Source organism: Pavona decussata, unplaced genomic scaffold, assembly GCF_977016875.1.
Source record: "Pavona decussata unplaced genomic scaffold, jaPavDecu1.1 SCAFFOLD_44, whole genome shotgun sequence".
NCBI classification, from domain to species: domain Eukaryota; kingdom Metazoa; phylum Cnidaria; class Anthozoa; order Scleractinia; family Agariciidae; genus Pavona; species Pavona decussata.
In genome coordinates this window covers 240,608-260,000 of record NW_028145466.1, presented here as the reverse complement: position 1 = coordinate 260,000, position 19,393 = coordinate 240,608, and the positions used below count along the sequence as shown (strand labels likewise).

Genomic DNA, 19,393 nt, shown 5'->3' with positions numbered 1-19,393 from the left:
TGCCCAGACCGGCGGCGCACAGCTCGACCCAGTCTACCGCGCGGTGTACCACGTGCTTAACAAGGACGCAGAGGAGCATGGGAGAGGAAAGATAATAAGCTCGTCAGTAAGCATGCTTGAAAACAACGATGACCCATCTCAACTGCACCGTGGGGAAACCGTATTGCGTTATGTGTCGTGTACTATGGATGACATCCCTTATGTGCTGGGTAAAGTGTTGTACAGAGACACGAAGGCGATTAGCTGGACCGTTTTGGACACGGGGAAGCCTATTCACGTACCTAAAGTATCGACTCACTCGGGCGTAGTATTGTGGAATCCTTATCGAAGAGAGGAGGTAATTAGTGATCTTTTTGGAGGTTATGAAAACTCGTTCAACAAGTTCCATCTAAGCCATGAGCTCATCCAATCCGAGCAAAGCTGTTCTCTTTTCTACCAGGCGGATTGAAAATTAAACAGACCGACAATTGGCGCCGTCCACGTGACTTTCCGCGCATTGCCCAGTCGGTTTCCTTGTGTTCCCACGTTTGGCACCGGTGTACTTATAAAAAGCTGTTTAGTTTGGTCACTTTACTTCGACCCTGCAAGCCACAGTAAACCAAGTAATGCAACGGTCTTCCATTTCTATCATAAAACTTAAATCGTATCAATCACTGAGCCAAACCCTGTAGTCGAAAATAGTGTCTAAGTTCAAACACCACCCAAGGAAAACACGTAACCATTTGTACTGATGTATTTATGCCACTACTTTATCTAAAGTACCTACACAAACACGATTTCTATGCTGCTTTTATACCAACGTTTTTATTTGATATATTGAATAGTTGTAATTAGGTGTTACCCCGATAGTGTAGTGGTTGTCACGCCCGTCTAGTAACTGTTGTTCCCGTAAGTTGTGTCAAAAGTCAACTTTTGCACAGTTTACTGTGAAGTATTCATTCATTTGTTGATGGCACTGTAGACTAGAAAAGCCTTTCAAGAACAAGCAATGCATTAGCCTTGCTGCAAGCAAGCTCTCCAACTTGGCTCTCGCGGGGACATATATTTGGGGCGCGAGCTGCGAGCGAAGCGAGCCACGATTAGGATCGCCCCAATCCTCTCGTGGCTCGCTTTGCTCGCCGCTTGCTCCCTCGCTTGAGATCCCAGACTGAAGGGCTTGCTTGCGGGCTAGCAATGCGTTGGTGTCAAAAAACCGTTTTACAGTTTTGCGATCATAATCTTTTCTTACCATACTTACGTTGGTAACTTCATAACTCCTTTCAAGCAATGATATTTGTAAAATGCTCCTCAAAATTCATGTTGAACCTGTTTGGTAATTAAGAATGAAGTTGATATTTCAACGACTGGTTCACTGTTTTCAGGGTGGAGATGGTTCGTTCATTGCTCTGCCTCTTAAAGATCACGAGCGGCGAGTTATCGGAATCCTTGGTATTGACACGCTAGCGGACCCTCACAAACCAGTGTTTATCACCCATGAGATCAGCTTCTTCCAGGGCGTGGCCAAAGCCCTTAGCCAGGCTATCCAGTTTGTGGATATCCGCAGGAAGACCCTCAGAGTTGCTGAGTCAGCGGTATCGTGGATCCTTCGGCGCAGCCCTAATGTACAGAACGTCAATGTGTACCTGGTGGAACCCGGATTGAAGGTGAGTCGAAGGTGTTTGTAGTACTAAGAGTTGGTAATAATGTGAGTTGTCAGTAACTCAAGCGAATGACACACAGGTTAACATCGTTCAACGTTTGTTACTGATTCAGAACCGTCTCACAATGGTTTAGTTTCGTCGGAAAAAACAGGAACACGACAAAGTGTGTTTATCACAAGTCTACTTCTAACAAATTGGCTCGGCTTTCGAAATATTAATGAAAATAAACGAACATTGAGGAAATCAAATCACATATCTTCAAGAGGAAAATTGAAAATTGAATGTACAGCTGAGTGTTTCTGAAAGAATAATAATAATAATAATAATAATAATAATAATAATAATAATAATAATAATAATAATAATAATAATAATAATTAAAAAAAAGAAGAAGAAGAACATAAGTTTTACAAACCTGCTAAAAATTCGCCGAGTCTTGCTGCCCGTTATGTCTGTAACACTGTCCATCTTCAAGATAGGACAAGGTGTTGACTTTAACACGAAGTTGATTAGAAAAAGACTTTTCTTGCGAAGAATGACTCTGTTTTCATCTTAAACTCAATCCTTGCTGTCATCAGTGATATTTATTGTCATTCATTCTCTTTCCATCTTATCTCTTTGTTGTCAGCCATCTGATAGTTTAGTCCTTCGTCGAATGATGACCTTGGCTCATAATGGCGTGAGTGAACACTATACAAATCCACCGAGGTTGGACAGAAGAGATAATCTGTTCAGGTAAGAATGCCTTAACCCTTTAAGCCCCAACAGTGATCAGGATCAAAGTTCTCCTTGTAATATCAATTCTTATTCAACCCCTGAGGTCATGAGAATTAAGGATATGATCGCCCAACGTGAATTGTCTTGATATTTTAATAACTTCTCCTCAGTACTTTTATAAGAAACGTATGGGGACAAGATAGGAGAATTTAGTCTTTGATATTAGCGGTAAAGGGTGGAAGGTGGCCTTATTATAGAGAAATCCCGTTATATTCTGGTTCGTTCTACTACCACAAACCCTGACAAATCACCAATTTACTAAAAAAAATTAAGCAGAAAATTAATTCCACACGATGAAAGGAAATCACGATCCCTGGCTAAAGATAAACATGTAGAGAATCATTTACCCATCCATGTTATGTTTCTTTTATACTATAGGGACTACTTGTTCAAATGTGTGGAGAGTTCAGAAACGATCACTGCAGACGCTTACGGCGAGCGTCACATGGCTTTTCCCCTCAGGGATGGGGAGGGGAGAGCTGTTGCTGTGGTAGACATCAGCATTGGTGAACTCAAGGCACTTCCGCCACATGAGAACAGGGAAATACAGCGCATGCTCAGACTGCTGGCCATCGCGCACAGGGAGGTGGCTCGAGAGATTACCACAGGCGCGGCTGAGAAGAACATCGTGTTGGGTTAGCTGAAGTTTCTTTGTTGTTCTTTTATCTACGCTTTTTACCAGCAAAATCTTTAGCTGATAAGTATAACCGTCGGTTACATCTGAGCCTAAAAACATGAACTAGGTATGACCGACGTGGTTTGTTTGTCTGACAAATTTTCAAAGTTAGGATGATTTAATATGATGTAGTTCTGTTACGTGTAAGGGCTGTTTTTAAGTTTGTTTTGAACGCTAAACGATTTGTCTCTTACGCGGTTAAGCGTGATTACCTTCAGTCATAAGTGGTCATAAATGCCAAAGTTACAGTAACGGGCTGTCAGACTTCAAATGGCGAAGACACAGCAATATATAGTGTTTGATGCCAACGCAGGTGCATTAACGAATATTAGTGAACGTTTGTGGAATAAGTGAAAAAAAAAACAGTACTGTGGGGTAACCCTGTAATGTATGAACTAGCGTTTGCTATAATGGAAATTTGTTTGGAGTTTGGTAATGCACCGTGACTAAAAGAAAAGTGAACCTGTCTGATGAGTGTTACATGTAACGCAGACCTGGAAACTTGTAAACAGTAAACCCTTTTAACCTGTTGCCATAGACTTCACTTTTTGCCATTTAAGTATGTAACCACTGGTTTATTATTCATCCATTGTGGCTGTTTAGAGGTGGAAAAGGAGTATGAAGATGCTCGTATTGATGTGCTGTTTGATCGACTCATGCTGCTGGACTTGAGAGAGAATGTGGGCAGACTGGACGCCAGGTATTTCGTCACTTTTTCTTTATCAGTCTAATCCCGCTTTTTAACTTTTGAATGCACGAATGCGCAATGAACGAGTTATAGTAATGTGGGGTGAATGTCACTCGCTCGATCTGTCGTAATCTTTATTCACCATCAGCCGCCATTACGGGACAAAAAACAAGGACGTAAAATCAACGCAAGGAATAACTTATTCTTAAAAGAAAACAGCTAGTAGGTGTGTTGTCTGCTAAATCCTTCCATTTAGCAAAACTAAGGGGCAACTTATCAGGACGGATATTTTGCAAAAGTTCGACTTCGATAGGCGGTACTGCTCGTTTCAGTAAGCATCAAACGCAAACATGAAAACCTTTAAAGGTACTTATTCTGAAAATCCGAGGAAATGACGTGAGTGAAAGAATAGAAAATTCCATAGTGCGATAAATCTCCCTTCGGTGTCAAACGTAATCGATAAGATCAGGACGTAAACACTGAATTTACATACAGCCGAACGCAACACTTCACGCATTTCTCTCTCCGATTATACTTGTCGATATAAATCCGTGGAGGGAGAGTGGGGACGGCCAGACAGATGGATACGATAGCTAGCTGAGGTAGATATGTTTTACCGTAATCTTACCTTAATTGCGGTAGAAACTGTATTGCAATGTGAAGTTCAAGAGTAGAAGTATTTGATCAATGTTTCCATCCCCAGCAACGGGAATTTGACTGTCATCTTTTGACTGCGATAAAGCATCACCCCCGGTCACAGAGCCATTGTCTGAAACTACGAAAAACATAAACTTGTGATGAAGTGGGAGTTCGAAGGATAGAGCTCCGTTGGTAGCCTTATGCCCCATTCACACCAAGGCTTAAACACGTTTAACACCGTTAAGTTAAGGACGGTGCCTACTACTAAAGAAGTATTTTTGCGCAGTTTATGACTATGAAGGGAAAGCAGGTCTTAGTAAGGGCTATTGAAATCCAAAAAGAAAATTGAGGGTTACCACGCATTTTTTAGAGATAATTGAAGCAACAATTATTTTAAAAATCAGAAAAATACAAAGCGATGTATGGCGTTTTTTTTTTTTTTTTCCAAATTGAAGCTTTATTATCTCTGAAAAATGCATGGTTACCCCCAATTTTCTTTTTTTATATCAAGAGCACTTGGTAAGTTCTACTTTCTCCGCATAATTTTAAACCGTGCAAAAATATCCTTATATTAGTGGGCACCATCCATAGGAAACTCGAGTATCTCGAGATGCGCAGAAGTATGCGCAGTAACAAAAGCAGGCATCGTTCTTAAACACAGTTTAAAATTGTTTCCTTAGTGGGGGTTGCTTTCGCATTTTTGTCGACTACAGATTTAACACAAGTGAAAGCATAAGTTAAAGTTTACTTCAATCCTATGTCAAAGCAAATGACGCCCCTTTAAGAGGAGTCCCCTTCTTACTCTCGGGTACTGGAAATGTAACCTGCACTGATTGAATTCCACAGAGCCTTTGCTGAGATCAAGAGCTACAAAGACCCGCCTAAAGTGATTCACGACATTCTCAAGGCCGTTCTAGGAATCTTCTATGCGGACCGGCAACAGCATGAGCGATTTAACGAGTGGAGCACCTGCAAACAGTTGGTGAATGCTGATCTGGTGCGGCTTATCACATCCTATGATCCAACAGCTAGGAGCAACGCTCGCGGTGTGGATGCCAAATCATTAGCGGCCAAACTGCAGAGTAAGTATCCGAAATTTACCTTTAAACCACCCTTAGAGCGTGTGAATTCAAAAGAGAAAATTAAAAATTTGCGCTGTGCCTTCTACCGACAAACAAACAGCGCACTCAGGATTTCTACAAACCTTCGGTCAAGTCCGTAAATCTGCAGATGAGTTCAGTTAATTCCCGAAGCATTCGGTAAACTTCGGAAATCTTCGAGCTAGCATCGAACATTTTCGTCGTGTTCCTTAAGTGTCTGGCATCTTTGTAATAGTAGTCCTGTCAAATCGGTCTCTTATACCTTAATTACATTTTTACTTACTAAATTTGTGTTCTTGGTACTGCACCGAGTGAAGGTGGATCTGAACAAATAAGGTATTTTTGAACTAGCGTGAGAATACAAAAACCATCTTGGGGCGCTCACCAGTCACGGAAACCATTTGGTTGGCAATTTTAGGTGTAAATATTAACCATCGCCTTAAGAAGACCAGCACAGTGTAGTGGTCGGACATAATCGCGAAACAAACGATTAATTGTGGTCTGCTAGTGATGCGAGTGGTCCCGAGGGAACCAGTTAGAATGTTCCTTCTCATGGTGGTAAGCTCAATCATACAAATGCTGCTAAATGCTGACTGTTGTTTTTCTTGCGTTTGTACTTTCGCAGATGTACCTCAAGGACAGGTGGCCAAGCACGGCTCCTTACCTGCTCAATACCTGTTTAACTGGGCATTTGTCTGCTTGTCGCTGATTGAACACACAGAAAAGATGAGTGAAACACGCCCGGGAAAAGTCGTGAGCCCGCAAGCAAAGAGCGAAGTGGTCACCGACTTGGGAAAGGGAAGACCCTCGCCCCAGGACACTTGGACTCGGTCGGAAATGACCGATTAACTTCGTCGAAAGAGAAACCTGGTAGAAATTCGATTCGGTATCACGGCCTTCTTGCCACTGCTTAGAAGAGAGTTTACTTGAAATACGTAAGCAGATAGGCTACAAAGGACTTGAAGGGTCTTTTGTCTACGAGAGGTAGAAATTAGGCAGTTATAACTCAGTTTCTCCGAGACCACGCAGAAATCAAGCTACCTCGCCTCTTGAATATAATTGACACGTTACGATATATGTACGGTTTCAATTCCAAGAATTATTTTTCCAAAAGAAACAAAAAGAAAATATTCTTTGACGGTCGTCAATACGTTATCGTCCTTTTAAATGAACATTTGGACTAGTGTAAATATTTGCAATCATACGCACCTATTATCAAATTATTTTGCCTGATAAAACAGATGACCTATGAGTGCTCATAAAACCATTGACCACTTACTCGCTTTTGGCGCGAATTTACGGCGTTACCGCCCTCCCTTTGACACGCAGCTCATTCCCAGGTTCTTAGGTGCACTTCGTGCTCGCTCGTGAAAGGAAGAGAACGACTAGGCACTAATCCGGGAACGACCACATTTACCGGCATGAAGCGGCGTTGTTCCATACGGCCAAGTGACGTTAAGTAGTTTATTTAACTACAAATACAATAACCAGAGAAACACAGGCCATGTCCTAAACATTAGAAATACAGAGATTTGAGTTGTACAGTGTAATCTCGTACCCCGATCTTCTCTTCTTCCATGGGGTGAGAATCCGTTTTCATGTGGCAGGAATGTGACACATAGCACAACTGCGCATGTCTCAGATTTTGCGGAGAAAATGTAGTCAGCCGACTTTGCCTTCAGCGGGTTTAAAAGATTTTGAAACTCCGCGCGGAATATGGAAAGACGAGGCTGGGGTCGAGCAATGTTAATGAACAAATAGACCTTTATCACTCGGCGGCCATGTTGAGTCTGGGGAGAATAAAAAGCTTTTTTGCACGGCAAGCCTCGCACTGAATTCGCGTCTGGCCGAGGCTTGCCGTGCGAAAACAAAGCTTTTTATTCCCCGAGACTCAACATGGCCGCCGAGTGATAAGGCTCTATCAGACTGGAGAACGTGATCGAATTTACCAGAAGTTCTCTCCCGAAGAGTAAGAATATCTCTGTTCGAGATTATTTTACAGTGGTGTTAATTTAATTAATTCAATTAAGGTCGAATTTGGAACATCCAAATAGCGATAGATAATCGAGTGTTTCACTCAAAGGTGTTTTTACAGTGCCTAGAAGTAGGAGAAATTAACATATTTTTACATGGGAGGTTAACGTTTTCATCAGTTTATAAAAGTAGAGGATATATTCCCCTTCGCAAAGCTTTTGTAATCTAATGATTGTTTGTGAACAGTAGAAGAAATATTAAACGTTGAAAAAGATCCTTCCTTCATAATCTTCCGCGCGAAACTGAGACTTGAATACAAGATGCCCCTTATTTTTCTTAGATTTTTTTTTCTTTTTAACCAACTTCAATGTCTGGAAATTGGACGAAACACTTTAACGAGTGTTTGATATAGCTTCTCAAACAATTTATATTTTTTCGAGAAAATCAAACCAACATTTCTCAAAATTTTCTCATCACATTTCAAACCTCCTTCACGAATTATTTATGATTTTGAGGTGTCACACACGCGAACATCCGCCATCTTAAAGTAGGGTTGAAGCAAACATGAGTGTAACCCGCTTAAGCCGGCGACACGCTTGGCAATTTTATACGCCGATCGCCGTGATCGGTAAAAATCGCCAGGTGTCCCAGGTGAGGCGTTTGCGATTTTCGCCCATGGCCGCGATCAACATATAAAATCGCCGATATCTGGCATGTCAGATATCGGTGATTAAATTCGCCGGCATTCGCCAAGTGTGCCCGTTCCCGCAATATTCTACGCTCATAGCTCCGAATCGCCAGTAAATTCAACTAATCAGGTTGGGCGATTTTATCACATGACTTTTCAAAACGCTCCTCGAGAGAGCCCGGGAACAAGGTTAAAGTGCCACATCGTCGCAATCGCGGGGGGAGTATCTAAAATACCGAGAGAAGAAGGACTGGGGAGCGACGAGTCGGGAGTGAGGCGGCTCCCCTCCCCTACTCAACTAACCCCAACTCCCCTACTCAACTAACCCCAACTCCGCTCACCACGCTATTTCAGAATCTCCCAAGATCGCGCTCGCTTTTAAAAACCAACATCACATGCGGTATAGAAATATCATCTAGTGTTCATAACAACCTAGGATAAACACCCGATGGGACTTACATACCTCAACTTTAAAACAACTTTCCTTGTGATGAACACTTGATGTTATAAACATACCGCAAATTTGAACAACTTTCCCTGCGATAAACACTTGATGATTTATACATACGGCAACTTTAAACAACTTTCCTTGTAATGAACACTCGATCATATATACATACCGCAACTTTAACCAATTTCCTTGAGATGAACACTTGATGATATATACATACCGCAACTTTAAACAACTTTTCTTGAGATGAACACTTCATGATATATACATACCACAACTTTCAACAACTTTCCTTGAGATGAACACTCATGATATATATATACCGCAACTTTAAACAACTTTCCTTGCGATGGACGCTGGATGATATATACATACCACAACTTTAAAACAACTTTCCTTGTGATAAACACTCCATGATATATTCATACCGCAACTTTAAACAACTTTCCTTGAGATAAATACTTGCTGATATATACATACTGCAACTTTAAACAACTTTCCTTGTGATGAAAACTCCATGATATATCCATACCGCAACTTTAAACAACTTTCCTTGCGATGAACACTTGATGATATATACATACCGCAACCTTAGACAACTTTCCTTGTGATGAACACTCCATCATATATTCATACCGCAACTTTAAACAACTTTCCTTGCGATGAACACTTGATGATATATGCATACCGCAACTTTAAACAACTTTCCTTGCGATGAACACGCCATGATATATCCATACCGTAACTTTAAAGAACTTTCCTTGTGATGAACACTCCATGATATATCCATACCGCAACTTTAAACAACTTTCCTTGAGATGAACACTTGATGATATATGCATACCGCAACTTTAAACAACTTTCCTTGCGATGAACACGCCATGATATATCCATACCGTAACTTTAAAACAACTTTCCTTGAGATGAACATTTGATAATATATACGTACGGCAATTTTAAACAACTTTCCTTGAGATGAACACTTGATGATATATACATACCGCAACTCTAAAACAACTTTCCTTAAGATGAACATTCGATGATATATGCATACCGCAACTTAAAAACAACTTTCCTTGAGATGAACACGCCACGTTATATTCATACAGCAACTTGAAACAGCTTTCCATGGATGAACAGTTGCTGATATATACATACCGCAAATTTAAACAACTTTCCTTGAGATGAACACTTGATCATGATATATCCATACTGTAACTTTAAAACAACTTTCCTTGAGATGAACACTTGATGATATATGCATACCGCAACTTTAAACAACTTTCCTTGTGATAAACACTCCATGATATATACATACCGCAACTTTACACAACTTTCCTTGTGATAAACACGCCTTGATCTATCCATACCGTAAGTTTAAAACAACTTTAGTTGAGATAAACACTTGATGATATATTCATACCGCAACTATAAGCAACTTTCCTTGTAATGAGCACATGATGATATATGCATACCGCAACTTTAAACAACTTTCCTTGAGATCAACACTTCATAATATACTCATACCGTAACTTTAAAAAAACTTTTCTTGAGATAAACACTTGATAATATATACGTACAGTACGGCAATTTTAAATAACTTTCATGGAGATGAACACTTGATAATATATACATACCACAACTCTAAAACAACTTTCCTTGAGATGAACATTCGATGATATATGCATACCGCAACTTTAAACAACTTTCCTTGAGAAAAAAAAAGCCATGATATATTCATACTGCATCTTTAAACAACTTTCCATGGATGAACACTTGCTGATATATCCATACCGCAACTTTAAACAACTTTCCTTGTGATGAACACGCCATGATATATACAAACCTTAACTTTAAAATAACCTTCCTTGAGATGAACATTCGATGATATATGCATACCGCAACTTTAAACAACTTTCCTTGTGATGAACACTCCATGATATATACATACCGCAACTTTACACAAGCTTCCTTGTGATAAACACGCCTTGATCTATCCATACCGTACTTTTAAAACAACTTTCCTGGAGATGAAAACTGGATGATATATTCATACTGCAACTTTAAACAACTTTCCTTGTAATAAGCACTTGATGATATATGCATACAACAACTTTAAACAACTTTCCCTGTGATGAACACTCCATGATATATTCATACCGCAACTTTAAACAGCTTTCCTTCTAATAAACACTTGCTGATATATCCATACCGCAACTTTAAACAACTTTCCTTGAGATGAAAACTTGATCATGATATATCCATACCGTAACTTTAAAATAACTTTTCTTGAGATGAACACTTGATGATATATGCATACCGCAACTTTAAACGATTTCCTTTTGATAAACACTCTATGATATATACATACCGCAACTTAAAACAACCTTCCTTGTGATGAACACGCCATGATATATCCATACCGCAACTTTAAACAACTTTTCTTACGATGAACACTTGATGATATATACATACCGCAACTTCAAACAACTTTCCTTGTGATGAACAATCCATCATATATCCATACCGCAACTTTAAACAACTTTCCTTGCGATGAACACTTGATGATATATCCATACCGTAACTTTAAACAACTTTCCTTGTGATGAACACTCCATGATATATCCATACCGTAACTTTAAAACAACTTTCCTTGGGATGAACACTTGATAATATATACGTACGGCAATTTTAAACAACTTTCCTTGAGATGAGCACTTGATGATATATACATACCGCAACTCTAAAACAACTTTTCTTGAGATGAACACTTGATGATATATGCATACCGCAACTTTAAACAACTTTCCTTGCGATGAACACGCCATGATATATCCATACCGTAACTTTAAACAACTTTCCTTGTGATGAACACTCCATGATATATCCATACCGTAACTTTAAAACAACTTTCCTTGAGATGAACACTTGATAATATATACGTACGGCAATTTTAAAAAACTTTCCTTGAGATGAACACTTGATGATATATACATACCGCAACTCTAAAACAACTTTCCTAAAGATGAACATTCGATGATATATGCATACCGCAACTTAAAAACAACTTCCCTTGAGATGAACACGCCATGTTATATTTATACCGCAACTTTAAACAACTTTCCTTCTGATAAACATTGGCTGATATATCCATACCGCAACTTTAAACAACTTTCCTTGAGATGAAAACTTGATCATGATATATCCATACCGTAACTTTAAAATAACTTTTCTTGAGATGAACACTTGATGATATATGCATACCGCAACTTTAGACAACTTTCCTTGTGATAAACACTCTATGATATATACATACCGCAACTTAAAACAACCTTCCTTGTGATGAACACGCCATGATATATCCATACCGCAACTTTAAACAACTTTTCTTGCGATGAACACTTGATGATATATACATACCGCAACTTCAAACAACTTTCCTTGTGATGAACAATCCATCATATATCCATACCGCAACTTTAAACAACTTTCCTTGCGATGAACACTTGATGATATATCCATACCGTAACTTTAAACAACTTTCCTTGTGATGAACACTCCATGATATATCCATACCGTAACTTTAAAACAACTTTCCTTGAGATGAACACTTGATGATATATGCATACCGCAACTTTAAACAACTTTCCCTTGCGATGAACACGCCATGATATATCCAACCGTAACTTTAAAACAACTTTCCTTGAGATGAACACTTGATGATATATACATACCGCAACTCTAAAACAACTTTCCTAAAGATGAACATTCGATGATATATGCATACCGCAACTTAAAAACACTTTTCCTTGAGATGAACACGCCATGTTATATTCATACCGCAACTTTAAACAACTTTCCATGGATGAACACTTGCTGATATATACATACCGCAACTTTAAAGAACTTTCCTTGAGATGAACACTTGATCATGATATATCCATACTGTAACTTTAAAACGACTTTCCTTGAGACGAACACTTGATGATATATGCATACCGCAACTTTAAACAACTTTCCTTGTGATGAACACTCCATGATTATACATACCGCAACTTTACACAACCTTCCTTGTGATAAACACGCCTTGATCTATCCATACCGTAAGTTTAAAACAACTTTCCTTGAGATAAACACTTGATGATATATTCATACCGCAACTTTAAACAACTTTTCTTGTAATGAGCACTTGATCATATATATGCATACCACAACATTAAACAACTTTCCTTGTGATGAACACTTGATGATATATTCATACCGCAACTTTAAACAACTTTCCTTGAGATGAACACTTCATAATATAGTCATACCGTTACTTTAAAGAAACTTTTTTTGAGATAAACACTTGATAATATATACGTACGGCAATTTTAAACAACTTTCATGGAGATGAACACTTGATGATATATTCATACCGCAATTTCAAACAACTTTCCTTGAGATGAACATTCGATGATATATGCATACCGCAACTTTAAACAACTTTCCTTGAGAAAAAAAAGCCATGATATATTCATACTGTATCTTTAAACAACTTTCCATGGATGAACACTTCCTGATATATACATACCGCAACTTAAACAACTTTCCTTGAGATAAACACTTGATCATGATATATCCATACCACAACTTTAAATAACTTTTCTTGTGATTACCACTCCATGATATATACATACCGTAACTTTAAAACAACTTTCCTTGAGATGAACATTCGATGATATATGCATACCCCAACTTTAAACAACTTTCCTTGAGATGAACACTTGATGATATATGCATACCCCAACTTTAAACAACTTTCCTTGTGATGAACACTTGATGATATATTCATACCGCAACTTTAAACAACTTTCCTTGTAATAAGCACTTGATGATATATGCATACCACAACTTTAAACAACTTTCCTTGTGATGAACACTCCATGATATATTCATACCGCAACTTTAAACAACTTTCCTTGAGATGAAAACTTGATCATGGTATATCCATACCGTAACTTTGAAATAACTTTTCTTGAGATGAACACTTGATGATATATTCATACCGCAATTTCAAACAACTTTCCTTGAGATGAACATTCGATGATATATGCATACCGCAACTTTAAACAACTTTCCTTGAGAAAAAAAAGCCATGATATATTCATACTGTATCTTTAAACAACTTTCCATGGATGAACACTTCCTGATATATACATACCGCAACTTAAACAACTTTCCTTGAGATAAACACTTGATCATGATATATCCATACCACAACTTTAAATAACTTTTCTTGTGATTACCACTCCATGATATATACATACCGTAACTTTAAAACAACTTTCCTTGAGATGAACATTCGATGATATATGCATACCCCAACTTTAAACAACTTTCCTTGAGATGAACACTTGATGATATATGCATACCCCAACTTTAAACAACTTTCCTTGTGATGAACACTTGATGATATATTCATACCGCAACTTTAAACAACTTTCCTTGTAATAAGCACTTGATGATATATGCATACCACAACTTTAAACAACTTTCCTTGTGATGAACACTCCATGATATATTCATACCGCAACTTTAAACAACTTTCCTTGAGATGAAAACTTGATCATAGTATATCCATACCGTAACTTTGAAATAACTTTTCTTGAGATGAACACTTGATGATATATGCATACCGCAACTTTAAACAACTTTCCTTGTGATGAACACTCCATAATATATACATACCGCAACTTTACACAACTTTCCTTGTGATAAACACGCCTTGATATATCCATACCGTAACTTTAAAACAACTTTCCTTGAGATGAACATTGGATGATATATGCATACCGCAACTTTAAACAACTTTCCTTGAGATGAACACTTGATGATAGATGCATACGGCAACTGTAAACAACTTTCCTTGTGATGAACACTCCATGATATATACATACCGCAACTTGACACAACCTTCCTTGTGATAAACACGCCTTGATCTATCCATACCGTAAATTTAAAACAACTTTCCTTCAGATAAACACTTGATGATATATTCATACCGCAACTTTAAACAACTTTCCTTGTAATAAGCACTTGATGATATATGCATACCACAACTTTAAAGAACTTTCCTTGTGATGAACACTCCATGATATATTTATACCGCAACTTTAAACAACTTTCCTTCAGATAAACACTTGCTGATATATCCATACCGCAACTTTAAAAAACTGTCCTAGTGATGAACACTTGATGATATATGCATACCGCAACTTTAAACAACTTTCCTTGAGATGAACAATTGATGATATATCCATACCGTAACTTTAAAACAACTTTCCTTGAGATGAACACTTGATGATATATACATACCGCAACTCTAAACAACTTTCCTTGAGATGAACACTTCATAATTTAATCATACCGTACCTTTAAAAAAACTTTCCTTGAGATGAACACTTGATAATATATACGTACGGCAATTTTAAACAACTTTCTATGAGATGAACACTTGATGATATATTCATACCGCAACTTTAAACAACTTTCCTTGAGATGAACACTTGATGATATATACATACCGCAACTCTAAAACAACTTTCCTTGAGAAGAAAAAGCCATGATATATTCATACCGCATTTTTAAACAACTTTCTATTGATGAACACTTCCTGATATATACATACCGCAACTTAAACAACTTTCCTTGAGATAAACACTCGATCATGATATATCCATACCGCAACTTTAAACAACTTTCCTTGTGATAAACACTGCATGATATATACATACTGCAACTTAAAACAACTTTCCTTGTGATGAACACTTGATGATATATGCATACCGCGACTTTAAACAACTTTCCTTGAGATGAACACTTGATGATATATGCATACCGCAACTTTACACAACTTTCCTTGTGATGAACACTCCATGATATATACATACCGCAACTTTACACAAGCTTCCTTGTGATAAACACGCCTTGATCTATCCATACCGTACTTTTAAAATAAGTTTCTTTGAGATGAACACTTGATGATATATTCATATCGCAACTTTAAACAATTTTCCTTGTAATAAGCACTTGATGATATATGCATACCACAACTTTAAACAACTTTCCTTGAGATGAACACTCCATGATATATGCATACTGCAACTTTAAACAACTTCACTTGTGATGAACACTTGATGATATATACATACCGCAACTTTAAACAACTTTCCATGAGAGGAACACTCTATGATATTTACATACCGCAACTTTAAACAACTTTCCTTGAGATGAACACTACATGATATATACATACCGCAACTTTAAACAGCTTTCCTTGTGATGAACACTTGATGATATATACATACCGCAACTTTAAACAACTTTCCATGAGATGAACACTCCATGATATATACATACCGCAACTTTGAACAGCTTTCCTTGTGATGAACACTTGATGATATATACATACCAAAACTTTAAACTCTCCTTGAGATGAACACGCCATGATATATACATACCATAACTTTAAACAACTTTCCTTCAGATGAACACGTGATGATATATTAATACAGCAACTTTAAACAACTTTCCTTGAGATGAACACTCCATGATATATACATACCGCAACTTTAGACTGCTTTCCTTGTGATGAACCCTTGATGATATATAGATACCAAAACTTTAAACACTCCTTGAGATGAACACGCCATGATATACATACCATAAGTTTGAACAACTTTCCTTGAGATGAACACTTGATGATATATACATACTGCAACTTTAAACACCTTACTTGAGATGAACACTCCATAATATATACATACCGCAACTTTAAACAACTTTCCTTGAGATGAACACTCTATGATAGATACACATCGCAACTTTAAACAACTTTCCTTGTGATGAACAGTTGATGATATATACATACCGCAAATTTAAAACAACTTTCCTTGAGATGAACACTTGGTGATAAATACACATACTGCAACTTTAAAACAACTTTCCTTGAGATGAACACTTGATGATATATGCATACTGCAACTTTAAAACAACTTTCGTAGAGATGAACACTGCATGATATACACATACCGCAACTTTAAAACAACTTTGCTTGAGGTGAACACTCCATGATATATACATACTGTAACTTTAAAACAACTCTTCTTGAGGTGAGCACTTTATAATATATACATACCGCAACTTTAAACAACTTTTCTTTGAGATGAACACTTGATGATAAATCCACACCGTAACTTTAAAACAACTTTCCTTGATATGAACACTGGATGATATATTCATTCCGCAGCTTTAAACAACTTTACTTGAGATGAACACTTGATGATATATACATACCGCAACTTTCAACAACTTTCTTTGAGATGAACACTTGATGATATATACACATACCGCAACTTTAAACAACTTTCCTTGAGATGAACACTTGATGATATATATGCATAGCGCAACTTTAAACAACTTTCCTTGAGATGAACACTTGATGATATATGCATAGCGCAACTTTAAACGATTTTCCTTGAGATGAACACTCCATGATATATACATACCGCAACTTTAAACAACTCTCCTTGAGTTTAACACTTGATGACACATGCATATTGCAACTTTAAAACAACTTTCGTAGAGATGAACACTTCATGATATACACATACTACAACTTTAAAACAACTTTCCTTGAGGTGAACACTCCATGATATATACATACTGTAACTTTAAAACAAGTTTTCTTGAGGTGAGCTCTCCATAATATATACATACCACAACTTTAAAACAACTTTCCTTGAGATGAACACTCCATGATATATACATACCGCAACTTTAAAACAACTTTCCTTGAGACGAACACTTGATTATATATGAATACTGCAACTTTAAAACAACTTTCTTTGAGATGAACAATTTATGATATGTACATACTGCAACTTTAAAATAACTTTCGCTGCGATGAACACTTGATGATATATACATCGAATGTACGTCTCAAGAAAAGATGATTTAAAGATGCGGTATGCATAAATCATCAAGTCTTCATCTGAAGGAAAGTTGTTTTTAAGTGCGGTATGCATATACCATCAAGTGTTCATCTAAAAAAAACTTGTTTTAAAGTTGCAATATGTGATATATACATACCGCAACTGTAATAAAAAGTTTCTTTGAGATGAACACTCCATGATATATACATACCACAACCTTAAAACGCCTTTCATTGAGATGAACACTGGATGATATATACATACCGTAACTTTAAAACAACTTTTCTTGAGATAAAGACTGCGTGATGTATACATAGCATAACTCTAAAACAATCTTTTTTGGGATGAACAATTGACGATTTATGCGTACCGAAACTTAAGAGATATTATTACTTGATCGTGCTTAAACTTCGTAATTCTTTTGAGACTCTTTTAACTTCTTGCTTCCACGAAGTAAGAGAAAGTGGTTGAGGTTGAGAGAAACCGTATTTTACATCACAATAAGACTTCGTTGCGCGCGCTGCGCGTGCACTTGTTACAATAGTCGTTCCCAGGTTTCGCTATCTGTTATTTTATTACGTCCAGGAAAAGGATGTTTTTGTTCATTGTAGTAGATACAATAAGAATAAGGAAGTGTATTATCGTTTGTCTCAGGATTTGTTCACTTGTAATTGAGATGCAATATAAACGCTGCCGCGTAATTAGTCGATCTCAACGCCTGAAAAAGACTAGCAGTAAGTAGTCAAAACGTCGCGATCTACATCTGAAGTGACCAAACCGTTAGACAAACCAGAATACACTTTATTATGAATGAGTTTATTCCGTTCTCAGTCAATTTATTATCTGTTTACTTACAGATCCCATAAGACTATACATTTTATTCATTCGATACGGATTTAATTTTTTTTTTGGGGGGGGGGGGGGGGGGCAGAGGGGGTCCTAGTATCACGACCAGAAAGAGCAACCCCTTCAGTGCTGTGGTCGAGAAAAGTGAGTTGATGTATGCCATTTGTTTTTCTATTGGTAAAAGGGATTTTTAATGAAACTAAAAGTTACGTAAGGGAAACCCAAGTTAACAACCGTTGATGTGGACGCTTCAAGTAACAGAAATCAAGAATGGAACACCATGGTCACCAAATGTATTTTTTTTGGAAAAATGCTCCCACTTTGTAAAAAGCGCCTTTGGGAAATAATAAAAAAAATTGTTGCAGTTGCAGGACTCTTCATTGTTTACTTTCACGTGTTATCAATGAGGAAGTGCGGTAAAGCTGTTAAAATTGTTTTGTGATGGATTGTAAAGTTATTTTTAGATTTTCCGAATCTCTTGTGGAAAACAGTGAAATGTTGGAAGAATAAATTTTTTTACATTTTAGGAATTCTTACCTTTGCTGAAACATCAGTGGCGTAAGATCCAGTTTTGGTTAGACTGCTAGTGTCGCAATAAGATAAAGTGTTCCTGTAGGGCCTATTTTACAGCATATTTCTTCAAACCAGAATCGCCCTTTTTTCCTTTTCGCGAAAACGAGCAAAGTGATTGCATGACGTCATAATCAGACTTTATAACGTCGCGCACATAAGCGCGCGCAAATTGTCAGAAGGCTGGTTCCCAGCTTCCACGCCTTAAATGAGCACATTTATTTTAATTTGAATGTAAAAGAGCTTTATCAGCAGGAAAATCGAGACAGCTTGATATTTACTGGGCCCGGTTGTTCGAAATCCGATTTCCGCTATTAAAATCTGCGATTAAAAGACAAGTTAACCGAGGTTCACATTTCGTTCGTTAAA

The 19,393-nt window shown here is 37.5% G+C and overlaps 1 protein-coding gene across 2 annotated transcripts in view; it reads left to right on the top strand.

Moving 5' to 3' along the window:
- LOC146482687 (EF-hand calcium-binding domain-containing protein 5-like) overlaps positions 1-7,768 on the top strand; it is an 18,475-nt gene extending 10,707 nt beyond the window's left edge. For both annotated transcript variants that reach the window (XM_085106758.1, XM_085106757.1), the window contains exons 13-19: positions 1-337; positions 1,362-1,643; positions 2,269-2,375; positions 2,796-3,052; positions 3,697-3,793; positions 5,267-5,502; positions 6,146-7,768. The exon at positions 1-337 is cut by the window's left edge and continues 65 nt beyond it. In XM_085106758.1, the coding sequence (XP_084962884.1) occupies positions 1-337; positions 1,362-1,643; positions 2,269-2,375; positions 2,796-3,052; positions 3,697-3,793; positions 5,267-5,502; positions 6,146-6,369 (1,540 nt within the window). In that variant the 3' untranslated portion in view covers positions 6,370-7,768. The remainder of the gene's footprint in view (positions 338-1,361; positions 1,644-2,268; positions 2,376-2,795; positions 3,053-3,696; positions 3,794-5,266; positions 5,503-6,145) is intronic.
- The last annotated feature ends 11,625 nt before the right edge of the window (positions 7,769-19,393 follow it).